The sequence below is a fragment of the Gorilla gorilla genome, chromosome 4, assembly GCF_029281585.2.
Source record: "Gorilla gorilla gorilla isolate KB3781 chromosome 4, NHGRI_mGorGor1-v2.1_pri, whole genome shotgun sequence".
NCBI lineage: Eukaryota > Metazoa > Chordata > Mammalia > Primates > Hominidae > Gorilla > Gorilla gorilla.
The window spans coordinates 27,468,421-27,485,936 of NC_073228.2; the positions used below are offsets into that span (position 1 = coordinate 27,468,421).

The 17,516-nt window shown below is 40.8% G+C and overlaps 1 protein-coding gene across 3 annotated transcripts in view; it reads right to left on the bottom strand.

Moving 5' to 3' along the window:
• Positions 1 to 1,172: 1,172 nt before the first annotated feature.
• CEP95 (centrosomal protein 95) overlaps positions 1,173 to 17,516 on the bottom strand; it is a 31,924-nt gene continuing 15,580 nt past the window's right edge. For all 3 annotated transcript variants that reach the window (XM_019026739.4, XM_063706180.1, XM_063706181.1), the window contains 13 exons: positions 16,242 to 16,435; positions 13,248 to 13,360; positions 12,930 to 13,059; positions 11,866 to 12,019; positions 9,672 to 9,811; positions 8,086 to 8,178; positions 7,102 to 7,234; positions 6,109 to 6,278; positions 5,926 to 6,000; positions 4,384 to 4,536; positions 2,365 to 2,511; positions 2,002 to 2,073; positions 1,173 to 1,511 (listed from right to left, as the gene is read on the bottom strand). In XM_019026739.4, the coding sequence (XP_018882284.2) occupies positions 1,335 to 1,511; positions 2,002 to 2,073; positions 2,365 to 2,511; positions 4,384 to 4,536; positions 5,926 to 6,000; positions 6,109 to 6,278; positions 7,102 to 7,234; positions 8,086 to 8,178; positions 9,672 to 9,811; positions 11,866 to 12,019; positions 12,930 to 13,059; positions 13,248 to 13,360; positions 16,242 to 16,435 (1,751 nt within the window). In that variant the 3' untranslated portion in view covers positions 1,173 to 1,334. The remainder of the gene's footprint in view (positions 1,512 to 2,001; positions 2,074 to 2,364; positions 2,512 to 4,383; positions 4,537 to 5,925; positions 6,001 to 6,108; positions 6,279 to 7,101; positions 7,235 to 8,085; positions 8,179 to 9,671; positions 9,812 to 11,865; positions 12,020 to 12,929; positions 13,060 to 13,247; positions 13,361 to 16,241; positions 16,436 to 17,516) is intronic.

The window sequence follows — 17,516 nt, forward strand, 5'->3', positions numbered from 1 at the left end:
CCTGCTGAATTGTCACATCACAGGGGTCTGCATGTCATTTACTGTGCTCCAGACACACCCAGTCCATCAAGCCTTTCCCCGCTGGAAGCTCCCGCCTGCCTGGTGGCCCACCCTTCTGCCAGTTTCCATTCCAAGAGCTCAGCACTTGGAACCACAGCAGTTGATCCAGATGTCTTTTCTCTCTAGGTCAGTTTTCACTGCTTCAGGCCTCCTGGCCTCTCATCATACATACACTCATCCGCACAGCACTCTCTATGTTCTAATGGAAGCCTCTCTCTGCCACTCCCTGGCTTCCAAGTCCCCATATCCTCAACTGCTCTGAAGCTTCCTCTAGCTTAAAAGTGTAGCCTTTCGTTTTCATTGATGACGCCGCCCCCAAGTGGGTTTTTTTTTCCTCGTATTCCTCCATACCAGATATGAGGCTGGTGCACTCTTGCCCACATGAAGCCCATCATGCCTCCTTCCCACCTCAAGTCACTAATGCGTCCTTGAATGACAGCCTGGCTTTCCACCCTTTATCTATCTCTTCTCTCTTGCTATCTTCTGCCAACCAACAGAAACAATAATGCATTTTTTATTTTTTTGAGAAAGAGGAGTCTCACTTTTGTTGCCCAGGCTGGAGTGCAGTGGTGCAATCTCAGCTCACTGCAACCTCTGCCTCCCAAGTTCAAACGATTCTCATGCCTCAGCTGAGTGCCACCATGCCTAGCTAATTTTTGTATTTTTAGTACAGACAGGGTTTCACCATGTCTGTACTAAACCAGGGAAACCAGGTTTGGCCAGGCTGGTTTCGAACTCCTGACCTCAAGTGATCCGCCCGCCTCAGCCTCCCAAAGTGCTGGGATTATAGGCATGAGCCTCTGCACCCAACTGCCATAATGCATAGTCTCTCATCGTCCAGCCATGTTATGAAGTCTACACATACATGGTATTGTCAAGGTTCTCCGAGGCCCACCTCTGATAACCACCCACCTTTCTTCTCTAATGAATCAATCAGAAATAGTATTTTTTTGTCCTCAAGTGCTAATTATTAATTATTTTTGTTGACTTAAAGCAACAAACTTCAGGAGCTGGCTGCTCACACAAGGCTTGTTACTTGCTTTAGCACAAATACGACTAATGAAGATTTTCCCCTTTTCAGGTGTCAGGTCATAAATTCAAAAGCAATAAGCTTTTAGAAAACAATTTTTATTTAAAAAATCATAAGTACTGGAATGAAAATACAGGTAAAGCATTTGAAAATTATTTTTTCTGGCTTAGACTGTTTACTGGCTTGATTCTAGCTCTGTCCTGGTAAAGGCCTCCAGAACCTTCACCTATTATCAAGTCTGGCCTCATAGGGAGGGACTTTTACTGTACTGAAAGGAAGCCAGCTGAAGCCGAGATCTGAAGCGCTCAGCTTCCAGCTCCCGGAAGAAAACATCATCATCATTCTGTGTTATCATGTCCTGCAGCTGCTGAATTTCCTTCTCCATCTTAGATCTCAGCTCCCTCTTCACCTTATGTAATGTCTGAAAAAAGAAGGCATGTCATCCTGCTGTTCACAGCACTTATCCAGGCCCTCATCTATTGTTCCCTCTCCATCTTCCAGCTAATCAACCTCCTCCAAAATTTTCAATAATCTAGCAACAGCAGCTCTTACAGAGACCTAACTAAAGTTAAAATCATAGGATAAAAATGTCTTGGGTCATAGATGGATTGCCTTATTAGTCTTCTCTCCATTCCCTTTACAGGTATAATACATTTGGTTTTCTACTTCCTAAAAATGTAAATTAGTCATGTGTCACTTAATGATGGAGATATGTTCCAAGAAATGCATCATTAAATGATTTTGTTGTTGTGCAAAATGTCAGTGTACTTACACAAACCTAGAGAGTACAGTCCACTGCACACCGGGGCTATATGATACAGCCTATTGCTCCAACCACCAATGTACGAGGTCCCTTGCTGAAAGAAACATTGCCATGCAGTGCATGACTTGGCTTCTATCTTAATTATTACCTGGGCCTGAGATTTCTCTCTGGCTTTAAGTTCTTGATGTTCCTGTGATATGGCTTCTGCCAGCAATGAAAACTGTTTATAGGAAGAAAAAAACAAATATTATATTTAATGTCTGTAGTCCAAATGTAACATTTCTTAATGTTCACAGGCTTAAAATCATTTTAATGGAAATAGGGAAATATACTGTACTATGGTCAGGTATTATTTGATCTTAAATTTCAATCTTGAAATGGGGTCCTCTAATCTGTAGAGTGCAAACTTCAGTTAACACAAGGTTTATTGTCAACAGACTAAGCAAGTTTTGCCACAAGGGCAAGTGGTCAGGACTAAGCACAACAGCGTAAGCAAGTGCCAGGAGCCCACCTGGTCCTTATAGTAGTTCTCCATGGAGTCCAGTTCATCCTGGTGGCGTCTCCTTTGTTCATCTCGCTTTTCTTTGGCATAGTTTCTTAGGTCTCGTAATCTTTGCTTTTGAATGTTTAAACCTTCTTCAAACAGTTTCTTAAATATCTGTCAGTTATTTAATCGTAAAAATAGTCATTGAGGAATATCATTTTGGCCAACTAGAGGTATATACTGATTGTATTTCACAAGGTTTTTTTTTTTTTAAATACTAGTTTTATTCAGATGTTTTGACATACCATAAAATGTACCTCCTTTTTCTGAGACAGGTTATTGCTCTGTCACCCAGGCTGGAGTGTAGTGGGGCAGTCACAACTCACTGCAGCCTTGACCTCCCAGGCTCAAGCAATTCTCCCACCTTGGCTACCCAAATAGCTGGGACTATAGGCATGTGCCACCACACCTGGCTAAATTTTTAATTTTTTGGAGAGATGACGTCTCACTATGTTGCCCAGGCTGGTCTCAAGCAATCCTTGCACCTCAGCTTCCCAAAGTGCTGGGATTACAGGCGTGAGCCACTGAGTCCAGCCTTACCCTTTTAAAATAAATAATTCAGTATGTTTTATTATACTCAGTTGTGCAACCATCACCACTACAGAACATTTTTACCACCCCAAAAAGAAACCGTATACTGACTAGTGCTCATTCCCCCTGTCCCATCCTTAGCAGTCACCAGTCTGTCTACTTTCTGTCTCCATGGATTTGCATATTCTGGACACTTCCTAAAAATGGAATCATGTAATTCGTGGCCTTTCATATTTGGTTTCTTTCACTCCGCATGTTTTCAAGGTTCATCTATACTGCAGTATGTATGAATACTTCATTCCTTTTTATTGCCAAGTAACATCCTACTGTATGAATGAATGCACACTCTTTATCCATTCATTAACTGATGGACACTTTGGGTTGTTTCCCCTTTTAGGCTATTATAAGTAATGCTATGAACATTTGTGTTTTTTGTGTGATTATATAGCTAGGAGTGAAATTGCTGGGTCATAGGGTAACTCTATATGACCTTTTGGTAACCTTCTGAGGAACTGCTAGATTGTTTTCCAAAGCAGCTGCACCATTTTACAGCCCCAAGTTCTCCACATCCTTGCCAACACTTGTCCTCTAACTGTGGTTCTGAGTCGTATTTCCCTAATGACTAAGGTGTTCATTATCTTCTCATGTATCACAGAGGTTCTTTACAACCTTCAGAAAAGCAGTGTCAAGCAGCCATGTACACAGGGTAAGAACGCCAAGAGCAGAAACGTGCCACACCTACACATGTACATCACTGAGGAGGGGGAGTGATCATTTGGGGAGGCCACCGGAAAACACACTGTTCAAAGGGCTTGGATATGCGCACCTGTCCTCCCTTCATCAGTGTAAATTCTGGGTAGAAAAACTGGTTCTGACGGCGACGCATTCATGAGCTACAGACAAGTTACTTACCCTCTCCTCAAAGCCTTACAAGTATCTTCCTCTAGAAATATGTCCAAGTCTTTAGTAAACTATAATTACTAAAATATTTTACAGATGAAATTTATTGCTAGCTTGGGATCTCAAAAGGTTAATCATTTCAGCCTGATTAGGATGACATAGCAAATACCTTGTGGAAAACCCCTCACAGCACAGCTGGACACTAGTCCTGATTTTATGTGGAATGCAAGGTCATGTTATCACACTAAATTTGTCTCTCACATGTTCCCAAACCTCTAAAGTAGTTTTACTGGAGAAGTACCTGTTATGTGTAGGAGGCAGGGAGGAAGTAAGACTTCACATTAAGATGAGGGACACGGAGACTGAGAATGGACGGGAATGCACAATGGAGTAAGAAAATGAAGTGTGGCCAAGCAGAACTCAGGGCCAGCACTATAGGACTTCGATTTAGATTTTAGATTCAAATTTGGACAAGAGTCACAAACAAAGAAGGTAGTCCTGAAAGGTAACAAAGTTCACCTTCTTAACAGGGCTAGACAGAAAAGTCAGACTTACCATTTCTTCCCGGGTCCTCATTCTCATCATTTTTGCACACAACTGAACTCTATAATCATCATAATATTTTCGAGCACGAACGATTTGCTGTCGATTTTCTTTTATCTTTGATTGGGTCAACCTTTGCCTACGAATGCAGTCCTTGAAGTCTTGCTAAGAAAGGGAAAGGGGAGGGAAGAGAAGGGTAAGGACAAGAGGAATGCAGATTCCAGCGTTCTCATCTGCCTCACTCCCCATCACGATGTCTTCAGGCAGTATGTCACGTGTGGGGGGCCAGTGGCCCCAGAAGCCCTTCAGCCTTTGGCAGCTTTATCACCTCAATCTGAAGAGCAGCTCCAATAACACCCCGCTGCAGCAGAGGGCAGCAGTGATCCTGGGCACTCCTGTGGAACTGAGGGCTCACTCCCCATGCCACCAGGAAGCTGCTAACAAGGCTGGCCCAGATGCCACCTCACAAGGAGTAGGAAAATGGCACACCCAGACTTTCAAGCAGAGCCTCAGCTGCCAGGAGTATTTAGGCAAAAACTAAGGAAATTAGACAATATCTGACAAAGGAGTGAAAATAAAATGGGGTCATGTACATAAAGCCTCTTATGTATGTGTTTCAGATACTAGTGTTTTTTCCCTCCACAGGAAAGTACCATCTGCAGTTCCTGAGATGTCTTCCTGGAACTGTTTAGTATTACAGTTCTCATGGCTTATCTCTACTCCACACTCAGGCAAAGATTTTTAAATCTCTCCCTTTGGCAGATTGTTTCTGACCTCCATCCTCCCTTCGTAATTCTCTAAGCACAATTCCTAGTCAAAATTATAACGGAGGCTGATAAATCCTGGAGCTCTACTTGGGACCTGAGAAGGATGGGAGAGGGCAAACAGCACTAAGTTCAGCTGCTTGGCACCTAGATGGGTCCATGGAGTCCACAGACAGAACTGGATTAAAATCTCAGCTGTGTCCCTTGCTTATCAGTGAGACCCAGGGCAAGTTACTTAGTATCTCAAAGCTTCAGGGTTTTCATTTCATAGAAAACATCTCTAATACATTACTATGAAGACTAACTGAAACTGTGTATATAAAGTACCTAGCTCTTCCTCCTGCCCATTTTGGGTTTGTGTGTTTTGTTGTCGTTAAGACAGGGTCTCACTCTGGCACCCAGGCTGGAGTGCAGTGGCAAGATCATAGCTCACTGCAGCCTCGCCCTCCCACACTCAAGTGATCCTCCCACTTCAGCCTCCCAAGTAGCTGGGACCACAGGCAAATGCCACCATGCCAGGCTCATTTTTTCCACACCCATATATATATTTTTAATGACAGGGTCCCACTATGTTGCTGAGGCTGGTCTCAAGTGATCCTCTCACCTCAGCCTCCCAAAGTGCCGGGATTACAGGCATGGGCTATCAATTTTGGTTAAAGACCTAGGCAACACTTCCACATGCAGGTGTTAAGAGGTTAAGGGTCTGTGCAACTACTGCCCAGCTAGCACAGATAAAGGGAATGAATATAACAAATTCAGAATTATAATACCCAACTTGCTCTTGACATACCAGTCTCTTGTTATGTTCATATTCTTTCTTGACAAGGGTAGTAAGGAGGTCATGCCTTCTTAGGGCTTCTTCTATCTTGAAGGGGGACATGAAGTTAAGTAGGTTAATAATGCTGTTCACTCAATTCTCAAGGATAAGCTCTTCTCATTTAAATTCCTATGCTTAAGACTGACAGTAACTTACTTCATCTTGGAGTTTCTTCTTTGATCGATTTTCTCTACATGCCTCTTTCTTAAGCTGTTCAACCTGTGCAATTTGCTGTTTCCACATTTTGCTTAGTGTTGGGCCAGAAACATAAAGAAATGGAAACTGCTCCAGCATAAGGGGCAGGAGACTGTGTTCACTTACTTTCACTGCAAGGTAAAATAAGATATTCTTAATCTGAGACTTGTGGACAAGAACTGTCATCCAACACCCCTGGTAGATCAAAGCTTATGTAAGTGATGTGGTTTTGATCCTGAAAAGAACAATTCTAAATGTACTTATAATAATTTGCATTACTCCTCTGATTGGAGTAAGCCAACTATTGGTAAGGATAAAAATAAGCTCAATAGTTCTGGATTGATGCCATGCTGGTCCTGGGAAGTCCATCCTAATTGCTCAGCTGCTTCAGTGCCTGTGGGTAGATTCTCTACATATGGTAAAACAAGACTCCTCAACCTTCCTGGTAGGCAAGTGCTTAGAAGAAAAAGTTTCTGGTCTAAAGGATATAGTAGGAGGGCCAGCAGTCTTTGGGTGTAACAGGAAGCCTGGCATTTCTCATGACTTTGTTTCCTTGTAACAAGACTCCACACTCATTGGCACTGTCAATATATAGGAGGTGGACAGGCCATCTGCTTGCCTTGGAGCATCCCTTTCATTCTACCAACCTCCCAGAAATAGACAAAAAGGCAGTCAAAGTGAGTAAGCACACGAGTGAGGCTAACGCTGGAGCAGCAGGTGGCAGTCCTGGCATTCCTTGGGTGCCAATATATAGGCCTCCCTAAAGTACTTCCTTATTGAAGAGTTTTAGCTCTCTACGGAAAACCAGCCACATGGCAGTGATTGGAAAAAAAAAACAAAAAACTTTCTTCGGCTAACTGGTGGATGTTAGCTTTCAGTGCTGTGTCCTTGGAATGTTGCACATGCTTTCAAAGGCTGCCAGTTTTCCATAAAGTACAATTCTGTGGTTCTTACTTGGAACTGCTTTATTTGGCTTTGGGAGGCCACCTCTTGGACTCTGAGTTGTGGTTTTTCTAGAGTAAATCTTCCAGGGCTGACTACATTCTGGAGTTCCTTTACGAACAGCTTCTCCTCTGTATATTTTTTCCTTAGAAGCAGATATAAAACAGAATAAAAATAAAAGGTCTAATAGTTCTTTCATACATCATCTTAAATATTACATATTGACAAAAACAGCTAACTACTCCCCAGCCAAACCACCTTACTTCAAATTTGTAAAATCTAGTTAATTATTCATTTACTCTAAGTTAAACGCATCTTTTGGCCTCTGGCATCCCTTGGAATTTGAAAAAGCACTGAATCTTTTTCAAGTTTCAGTCACCATAGCCCCACCCTAAATACAACCACTATTAATCTTTTTTTTTTTAACTATTAATGTTTCGATGTACTTCTCTTTTTCCATGTAGATTTAAAAAATTCTCAGGCAACTATGCAGTATGCTTAGTTGTAACCATACTGTACTTTATATCCTGTTTTGTTCATGAATATTTTAGCATAAGCATTTTCCCCATGATTTCACTTAGTTTCTGTAACCATTCTTTCGAAAGGCAATGAAAACTTCTGTTTTGGGTTTCTTACAACCAGGTCTATAGCCAACTAGGATGTTCTGTCTTCTCTTACTCTTCTTTAATTTTGTCAGCCTAGAGTAGTTTTTAAGCCCCTGGTGAACTGCTAAGTCAAATAAACCCTTAAAAACTGATGGGAAGTTTTAAGTAGCGGAAAAACACTAGTTTTCTTTGGAACCATGTCTTGTCATATTTTAGCAACCTGAATGCCTTATTAATAAGCAAGTCCTGTATCATGACATGAAATCCTGCCTTTTCCTAAAGAGCTCATGATTAAGGCCCTGTTGGCCCCTTCTTCTTTTAAAAAGATCATCTTTGTACTTCCCACTCATCTGATCAAATGGCATTTATTACAGTGGAGACTTTTACCCACTGTTTCCTCCTCCTCCTCATGTATTCTTAGAGGTCCAATATTCTCTTGAACTTTATGTCTTCTTAGTTCCCTTTCAAATGCTTCAGTAAATGCCTAAAGGGGAAAAGGTCATATATTACAGTTATTAAAAACATACACAACGGGCAGCACCATGGCTTAGTTGGTTAAAGCACCTGTCTAGTAAACAGGAGATCCTGAGTTTCAATCCCAATGGTGCCTCAACCGAGCATCCAAGCTCTTAGCCGCGTGCGGTAAGGATGAGACAGGTGGATCACCTGAGGTCGGGAGTTCAAGACCAGCCTGACCAACATGGAGAAACCCCATCTCTACTAAAAATACAAAATTAGCTGGGCATGGTGGCACATGCCTGCAATCCCAGCTACTCGGGAGGCTGAGGCAGGAGAATCGCTTGAACCCGGGAAGCGGAGGTTGAGGTAAGCCAAGATTGTGCCATTGCACTCCAGCCTGGGCGGCAAGAGTGAATCTCCACCTTGAGAAAAAAAAAAAATACGAAAGAAGGAAAAAAATTCACCTAGGATACCTGCCACCCCTAAAATATCAAGCTCATTCACTTTTTAAAAAAATTCCTTTCAGACTCTGTATCACAAATGTATGGTTTTCTTGTTTTGTTTTTTGAGACAGTCTCACTCTCGCCCAGGCTGGAGGCAATGGCACAAACTCAGCTCACTGCAACCTCCACTTCCCGAGTTCAAGTGATTCTCCTGCCTCAGCCTCCTGAGTAGCTGGGACTACAAGTGTGCACTGCCATGCCTGGCTAATTTTTGTATTTACAGTAGAGATGGGGTTTCAACATGTTGGCCAGGCTGGTCTCGAACTCCCGACCTCAGGTGATCCACCTGTCTCACCCTCCCAAAGTGCAGGGCCACTGCACCTGCCTCACAAATCTACATTACTTTAACATATATAATTGGGACATAAAATGAAATTTTACATCATTCGTTTTTTCTGTTCTCAAGTTTTTGCAATCATTTTGATACTCTCCTGAGTGGAAGTTACATGCTGAGTTACAAATGAGTGTAAGACGTCTGAATTAGTTTTAGTTTTTCACCATTATAAATCCTACCGCATTATAAAACCTACTACTGCAAATAAGTGTTCTAAATCCATGCTACATTTCAAAATCCTCATTCCACAGTGGAAAGTCTTCCTAGGTAATCATACCAATCTCCCTATTGTTGAATCCCAACCACCTCCTCTCATTCCTGTCTTGGGTACTTGATCTCATCTTCTCTGTAACTCAAGTGGCCTTTCACGTTTAATCCACCTCAAATTCCCTTCATCTCTGAAGCTCACTCTGAAAATAACAACTCACACTGATCTCCTCTTTCTTAATCTACTGGAACACCAAGCTATGTCCAGCCAGGTTATTTTTTTTAAGAGTTTCATGAGTATAATTTTATGCTAATGAAGACATAAGCTATGTCACATAGCTCTCTATCATCCACTCCGCTCAAGAATATTAAATGTATTTTAAGCCTAAATCAACAGCATGTTCATGGTAGCATCTGGCTGAGGGGAAATGGTACTGGCTGCTGCTTAATGGTAGTCAAGAGATGGGGAAGAACCTGTGCTCGGAATTGGCGGATATCTGTTTCTCTTGGCTTGCGCTGCCTTTTTCTCTCCACGTGGAACTGTTTGTGTTTGTTAACTGGAGATGGAGAGAGCGAATGGGATCTGTAGGGTGGCTTTCTACGCATGGAAAGTCCTGCAACAGAGAAAAGACATATAACATTAGTTCCTGATAGCCAGAATGTTATGCTGGAAACCAAAGTTGGTTTTCACTAAATCCAAAGAGACTGATGAGTGAATGTGCTAAAGGGACTCTCTCCTGTAACTAACTTGTATTGGTATGGTAACACCAAGTAAACAGACAAATGCATACAAATGTGTACTGTCTCAAATACTTAGCTTCTACATTCAACTTTGGATATTCAACACATGGAATGCCTCCTATGCACAAAGGACTATGGAGAGTGCTCTTGGTGATAGGGGGAGATGCAAAGAGAGAAAAGGTAAATTATCTGAGCCACGCATCTGCTATCCTTTTACCTATCTGGGTCTTGAGAAGGTGGGATGTAAGCATACATATCTATCTTATTATATATGCTTATAGGCAAAGTTAATGTGTTAAGCATTGTCTAAGTGGTCTCAATTTTTCCCTACTTAGCAATCTAGCCCTCCTAATTGCACACTGCCAAAGAGATCTAATAAACCATTTCCTTCTACAAACCTTTTTATCCCATTGTCTATAGGTGTGTCTGGGGATCTGCTAGTTGTGAAGAGGGTGACTCCAGTGGGAAAAGCACTTCAACATAGCCTTAAGACCAAGGAAGCTAGTTTGGTACCTTTATAAATAAATTTTCCCTGAGCTTATTATTTTTTTCACATGCTTTTAATTCAAGTCTTTCACATTTCAAATTCTAAGATGTATTTTTAAAAACCGACTTGCATAATCTATTTTAAATGATAGCTGCTCATGATGTATTTTTCTCTAGAAACTGAAGACGCACTTGAAATAATATTTTAATTTATAACCTGTTTTCACAATAGGATACCATGTGTATGTACATAAAAAGGGAAAGGAAGAGGTTCCTGGATGAGGGTGCCTAGAAATTAGCTGAGTCCTTTTAAAGGGAAGAGAGAGGAAATAAGAGAAGGAAAGAGCATTCTTGAAGGAGTAAAAAACAACTGAAAAAGTTAAGGAAGTTGGGTCAGAAAAAGACTATTTCTGAAGAAACAATGGATGACCAAAGTAGATAAAACTAAATGTAAAATATGCAGGATTTTAGTTGGTGGAAGACAGGATAATTGGATTTGAACAATGGCATATCAAACAGCAGAAGTATCTGCAAAGACACGGCAAACCAGAAACTGCTGATACGGGTATAAAGCAGTGCAATCACTTTGGTGGACAAGTTGGCAGTGGTGAAGAAATGTAGGCCTTATGATCCAGCAATCCTACTAGATGGAGGTATCACAGAAACTCTTGCACATATTCTAGGCTGTTCATTGCAGAATTTTTATAGTAATGAAAACTGGAAACAATCAACATGTCCAGCAATAGGGGAAATAGTGCTACACGCGTGTGTGTATGTGTGTGTGTGTGTGTGTATATATATACATATATATATATGTGTGTGTGTATATATATATATATATATGTATCTCCACACATAAGTGGCACACTGCAAGAACTCAATCACGTCCAGCAGTAGGGGAAATGGATACTGCTATACATATACCCACACAAAAGTCACACTGTAAGAACTCAGTTACACTGCAGTTAAAATGAATGAGCTGGATCTGTAAGGATCAACATAAATAGATTTCTAAGACAATGTCAGAAAAAAACGCAAGTTGCAGAATAATATATACAGTATGTAAATTTTTAAACAACATAAAACAATACTATGTTTAGACAAGTAATGCATGAGCTCTTAAAGTATAAAAACAAGGATCAGAAGAAAAGATGCCAACTTTAAGACAGTGGTTGCACTGAGGGTGGGGAAAAGAGATCTGTGGGGAGAGCAGAGGGGGTTTCTACTGTTTTATTTCTTAAACACAAAGGGGCTAAAGCAAATATAATTGTTAACACTTGCTACTTCTAGATGGGGAAGATCCAGGTGTTTGATATTACTTTTGATCCTTTTATATATTTCTCAACTATTTAAAATTAGAATATAAGTTATTAAGAACAGATGGAACTGCCTAAGTAGTTCACATGGATGTCCCCCTTCTCAGTCTCTCTGGGGTAAGTACCTGGCCTTGACTTCTTTGGCACATACTCCACGATGCCATCACTGTGCTGAGACAGTGTCTCCTCAGTTCCATCCTCTACCTCTTCATTTCCAGTATTTTCTTCTTTATGGTCAGTCTTGTCTTTAATCCGATCACCCAGAGCACTTTTTAACATCTATTGAGAAAATTCTTTTCAACATCTTTCACTGATTTCAGCAGAATGTAAATTCGTAGGAGTAGGCAGACCTTTAAAAAAGCTTCCTTTGACAGTCACTAATAACAAGTTTTCAGACGCTTATGCATGTTTAATTATTTACTTTTATTTTGAGACAGGATCTCACTCTGTCACCCAGGCTGGAGTGCAGTGGTGCTAGCTGGGCTCACTGTAACCTCTGCCTGCTGGGTTCCAGTGATCCTCCCATCTCAACCACTTGAGTAGCTGGGATTACAGGCATATGCCACCAAGCCTGGCTAATCTTTTATTTTTTGTAGAGATGGGGTTTCGCCATGTTGCCCAGGCTGGTCTCAAACTCCTGGGCTTAAGTGATCCGCCTGCCTCAGCCTCTCAAAGTGTTGGAATTACAGTTGTGAGCCACCACACCTGGCATACATGTTTAGTTTTAAAAAGGTGTATATCAGTGCTATGGATCACTAAGTTTCAATAAACTTTAGACGAAGTCACGTAGGGATTTAAAACATTCATTCAATGATATCTTAAAACTGTAATATTGTATTTTGTGAGAATCAGTGATCCATCCAATTTTATACCAGATCTGTCTTTAGCGGCAAAGGGGAACTATAAAGACATATCTAAAGAAAAATCGCTTAACATAATTGTTTATGTTAAATGATTTAGTTTTCATCAGAATTCAATAAAATTTGGATAAATCTGCACCAAATTTAGTTAGATCATGAAAGGCTGAGAGATCACTTCCTGTTCTACCTGCTTGACTTACGGAACATTTTCACAGTAACTATTAATAAGACACAACTAATTTTCTAATACCTCACTTTCAATTGAGAGATTACTTAAATGCTCACTTAACCCATGGGAATCTCAATATAGATGAAAAAACAAGACTTGCCCAATCTAGTTCAGAAAGCCGCTGAGAGAGTTTTTCTGATACATCATGTAATTCTTGTTCTGTTAATCTCTTTCTTGGCCTCTGGGGGAAAGGTGAATTGCAGGATGAGGCTGTAGCTCTGTTTTCATTTCTGTAATAAAAGTGACCATTTGACAGTAAAATAGCTAGGTGTCTATTATTTAGTTTAAAATAACTGTAATACGTACTTTAACAAATACTTCATTCTGGTCTTCACAGCTAAATTTGGAGATCATGCCCCTGCATTTTCAAATTCCTTTGTAAACAGACTGTAAACACTGAAGTCTGCAGTAATGTTACCTTTTTCCTTTGGGAGGCTTCCTTGTCCTAGGCCCTTGGACCTGAGCTGGATATACTTCCCATTTGCTGTCTTTAGGCAACTTGGAAATTAAGAAAACTCCATCATCTAGATCCTATTAAAAACAGAAAAAAAGTTGATTTGAAAAAGCTACAAATAAGAAACATGAACTTTCTGGGAGTGAGGAAGGGAGGAACTGTGGCACAAAGCTACGTGCCTTCAATCTCTGTGTTTTGAAGTGCATTTGTCAAAAGACCCTATTGACACCCAGTGCACCAAAGGACTGGAGCAATGTCTAGAAACTTGTGCTCAGAGAACAAGTGTGGCTCAGGATGCCATTCAAATAAAAACACAGGCCAGGTGTTCTCTAAATATGAAATTTCAGGGATTACCACTATACCTGAGCAACAAAAAAATTATCACTAGTACAAAGTATTCAAGTGGCTATCTTTTGTATCAATGTCAGTAAAGGCTGTCCAAAATTGAAACAGTTAAAACAAAGACAACACCTCTCAAAATATGAATATAAACCCTTAACATTTTAAATTTCCTTTTTTTTTTTTTTTTGAGACAGAGTTTTGCTCTGTTGCCTAGGCTGGAGTGCAATGGCTCGATCCGCCTCCCAGGTTCAAGCGATTCTCCTGCCTCAGCCTCCCTAGTAGCTGGGATTACAGGTATATGCCACAACACCTGGCTAATTTTTTTGTGTATTTTTAGTAAAGACAGTGTTTCGCATGTTGGCCAGGCTGGTCTCGAACTTCTGACCTCCAGTGATCCACCCGCCTCAGCCTCTCAAAGTGCTGGGATTACAGGCATGAGCTACCGTGTCCAGCTAAATTTATTTCTTGGTCTTAGAGATAATCTTTTAGAAAATACTTCTTGTGATGAAGAAACATTTAATGTTTGTTTGTTTTTTTGTTTTTTGAGATGGGGTCTTACTGTCACCCAGGCTGGAGTGCAGTGGTGCAGTCTCGGGTCACTGCAACCTCCACCTCCTGGGTTCAAGCAATTCTCCTGCCTCAGCCTCCAGAGTAGCTGGGATTACAGGCACCTGCCACTGCGCCCGGCTAATTTTTGTATTTTCAGTAGAGACAGGGTTTCACCATCTTGGCCAGGCTGGTCTTGAACTCCTGACCTCATGATCTGCCCACCTCCGCCTCTCAAAGTGCTGGGATTACAGGTGTGAGCCACTGCACCCGGCCATTTATTTAATGTTTAATGATATCTTTAATTTCACTTCATTATCTTTTTCTATTAAAGTAAAATTAAATACCTTTTAGTAGGCTGGGTATGGTGATTCATGCCTATAATCTCAGCACTCTGGGAAGCAGAGGCAGGCAGATGAGGCCAGGAGTTTGAGACCAGCCTGGCCAACATGGCAAAACCCCGTCTCTACTAAAAATATTTTTTAAAAAAATCAGCCAGGTGTGGTGGCACGTGCGCCTGTAGTCCCAGCTACTTGGGAGGCTGAGGCAGGAGAATCACTTGCCTGGGAGGTGGAGGTTGCAGTGGGTGCAGACTGCACCACTACACTCCAGCCTGGGCGACAGAGCGACACTCTGTCTCAAAAAAAATAAAACAAACAACCTTTTACTAAATAGCAACTAAAATATAATCATATTTTTATAAAACTTTTAAAATAAAGTATTTCTAGCTCAATGAATTATTTGAAAATAAACACTCCCCTTTAACTGCCACCCAGGTCAAGAAACAGAATATTACCAACTCAGAAACATCTCTAAAACCCCCACTATGATTCCCCCAAAAGTAAACATTATCTTATGACTCCATTTTAACACCTCTTTTTATCTAATCCCTCTCCTGTTTAGATGCACAGAATGTTGAGAATGTGGTCACCTATTGTTAATAATGCTTATTTCATCTCTGTACTTTTAATGCATTGCTTGAATGTTTAAATAATGAGAATGTATCACTGTTTATATATCTACCCTGTGTACATACCTGCCTGTTGTTTTTCTTATTTTTTTCTTTTTGAGACAGGGTCTTGCTCTGCTGCCCAGGCTGGAATGCAGTGGTGTGGTCACAGCTCATTGAAGCTCCTGGGCTCAAGTGATCCTCCTGCCTCAGCCTACTAAGTAGTTAAGATCACAGGCATGCACCACCGCTCCAGGATAATTTTCTATTTTTAGCAGAGACAAGGTCTCACTCACTATGTTTCCCAGGGTGGTCTCAAACTCTGGCACTCACGTGAGCCTCCCAAAGTGCTGGGATTATGGGTGTGAGCCACCGAACCCAGTCCTGTTCTTTTTAGAAAGATAAGGACAGGATGACTATATAAAAAGGGTTTTTTCTTTTTTTTTTTTTGAGATGAAGTCTTACTCTGTCACCCAGGCTGGAGCGCAGTGGCGCAATCTTGGCTCACTGCAATTGAAGCAAATAGACCAATATGTTAACAGTGGTTCATGGTGGATAATGGGAATATGCATGGATGGTTATTTTCTTTTCCACTCTGTGTTTTCTAAATTTGAAATTATTAAATTACGGACACAATATGGACTCTGAAGCCAGAATGTCCAAGTTCAAATCCTGACTTGTAATTTGCTGTGTAACCTTGCCCTCTCTACATCAGCTTCCCAACAATAAATAAATATAGTAGCTACTCCAGAGTTGTTATGGGCAGTAAATTATTCAATACCCCTAAAGTATCCAGAACTGCGACTGGCACAACATAAACATTCACTATGTGTTGGCTCTTATTATTTCCCTTCATATGCATTCGTTTTTCTCCTATCTTCCTAGAACAAGAATGTGCAGGTGTATACAGAGGCAAATTTTAAGGAGTACAATGCTTTTGACTAGTGCAATATGCTTGACAATTCTAGCAGCTTCTTTAAATATAGGGGCTTCCTTGACAAAGAATAAAGACTTCACCAATACACATACACACACACGGCCTTCTAATCAATTACCAACACACACACAGACATACATACACGTGTACTTCTAGCCAACTGAAAGTAAGCTTTTCCACTTACCCCAGAAAATTCCGTATGCTCTCCAGTAGAATTTACGGCTGGGGAGCAGTGACTTGAATGCAAGTATTCTTTTCCTATGGGGCAGGGTGCTCGAGGCTCTGAAGGGTGGTAGGGTGGATGTAAAGGAATAGCTGCTCGGATAGGCTCCCCTAGCTTCCTAGCATTTGGAATCCCACTCACAGAAAGGGTTTCCGCTAGTAAGACAAATTAAAGTGGATATTACGATGCAATTCTAAGAAATAAACCATTTTATATACATACATACATACCTATATAAACATGTTCACATACATTAGAAATATTTTTTAAACTTAAGACAAAGCACATAAAAAAATAATTAAACCAGGGATATAGCCTCAGCACACAGGGATCTAATTAAATTAGGATGTAATTTTTTTTTTTTAATTTTTTAAAAAAGTAGAGATGAGGTCTCGCTATGTTGCCCAGGCTGGTCTCGAACTCCTGGGCTCAAGTGATCCTCCTGCCTCGGCCTCCCAAAGCGCTGGGATTACAAGTGTGAGCTACCATGACTGGCCCCGGATGTAATTTTAATGTTATTATCATAAAACTGTTCCCTGAAAGTTACTTTAAAATAAAAAACTGGAAGCAACTTAAATGGCTTGAAGAATGTTATGTGAATTATGGTTCATCCACATGTTACAAAACCAGTTAGGCAGTAATGTTTTTATGTATTACTACCATATGAAAATTCCAGAGATGATAATAAGAAACAAGAATGATTTTTCCAGGCCAGGTGCGGTAGCTCACGCTTGTAATCTCAGCAATTTGGGAGGCTGAGGCAGGCGGATCACGAGGTCATGAGTTCGAGACCAGCCTGGCCAACATGGTGAAACCCCATCTCTACTAAAAATAAAAAAATTAGCTGGGCGTGGTAGCAAGCGCCTATAATCCCAGCTACTTGGGAGGCTGAGGCAGGAGAATCGTTTCAACCCAGGAGGCGGAGGTTGCAGTGAGCCGAGATCATGCCACTGCACTCCAGCCTGGGCAACAGAGCTAGACTCTGTCTCAAAACAATAAAAAAAGAATGTTTTTCCAGTTACTATACTTTGTTATTTACCAATAATATGAAGACCACCAATAGATGTACTAATGTGTCAGAGACTCTGTCCCATTAAAAAAAAAAAAAGGTAAGTGGTGAGAATTTAGATAAAATAGTGGATGCAAAAATATGCAACCAAAGACCATGTTAAGCAGAATTCAGATACCATAATTAATAGCAAACATTTACAAGTAAGATCATGTAAGACCAAAAAG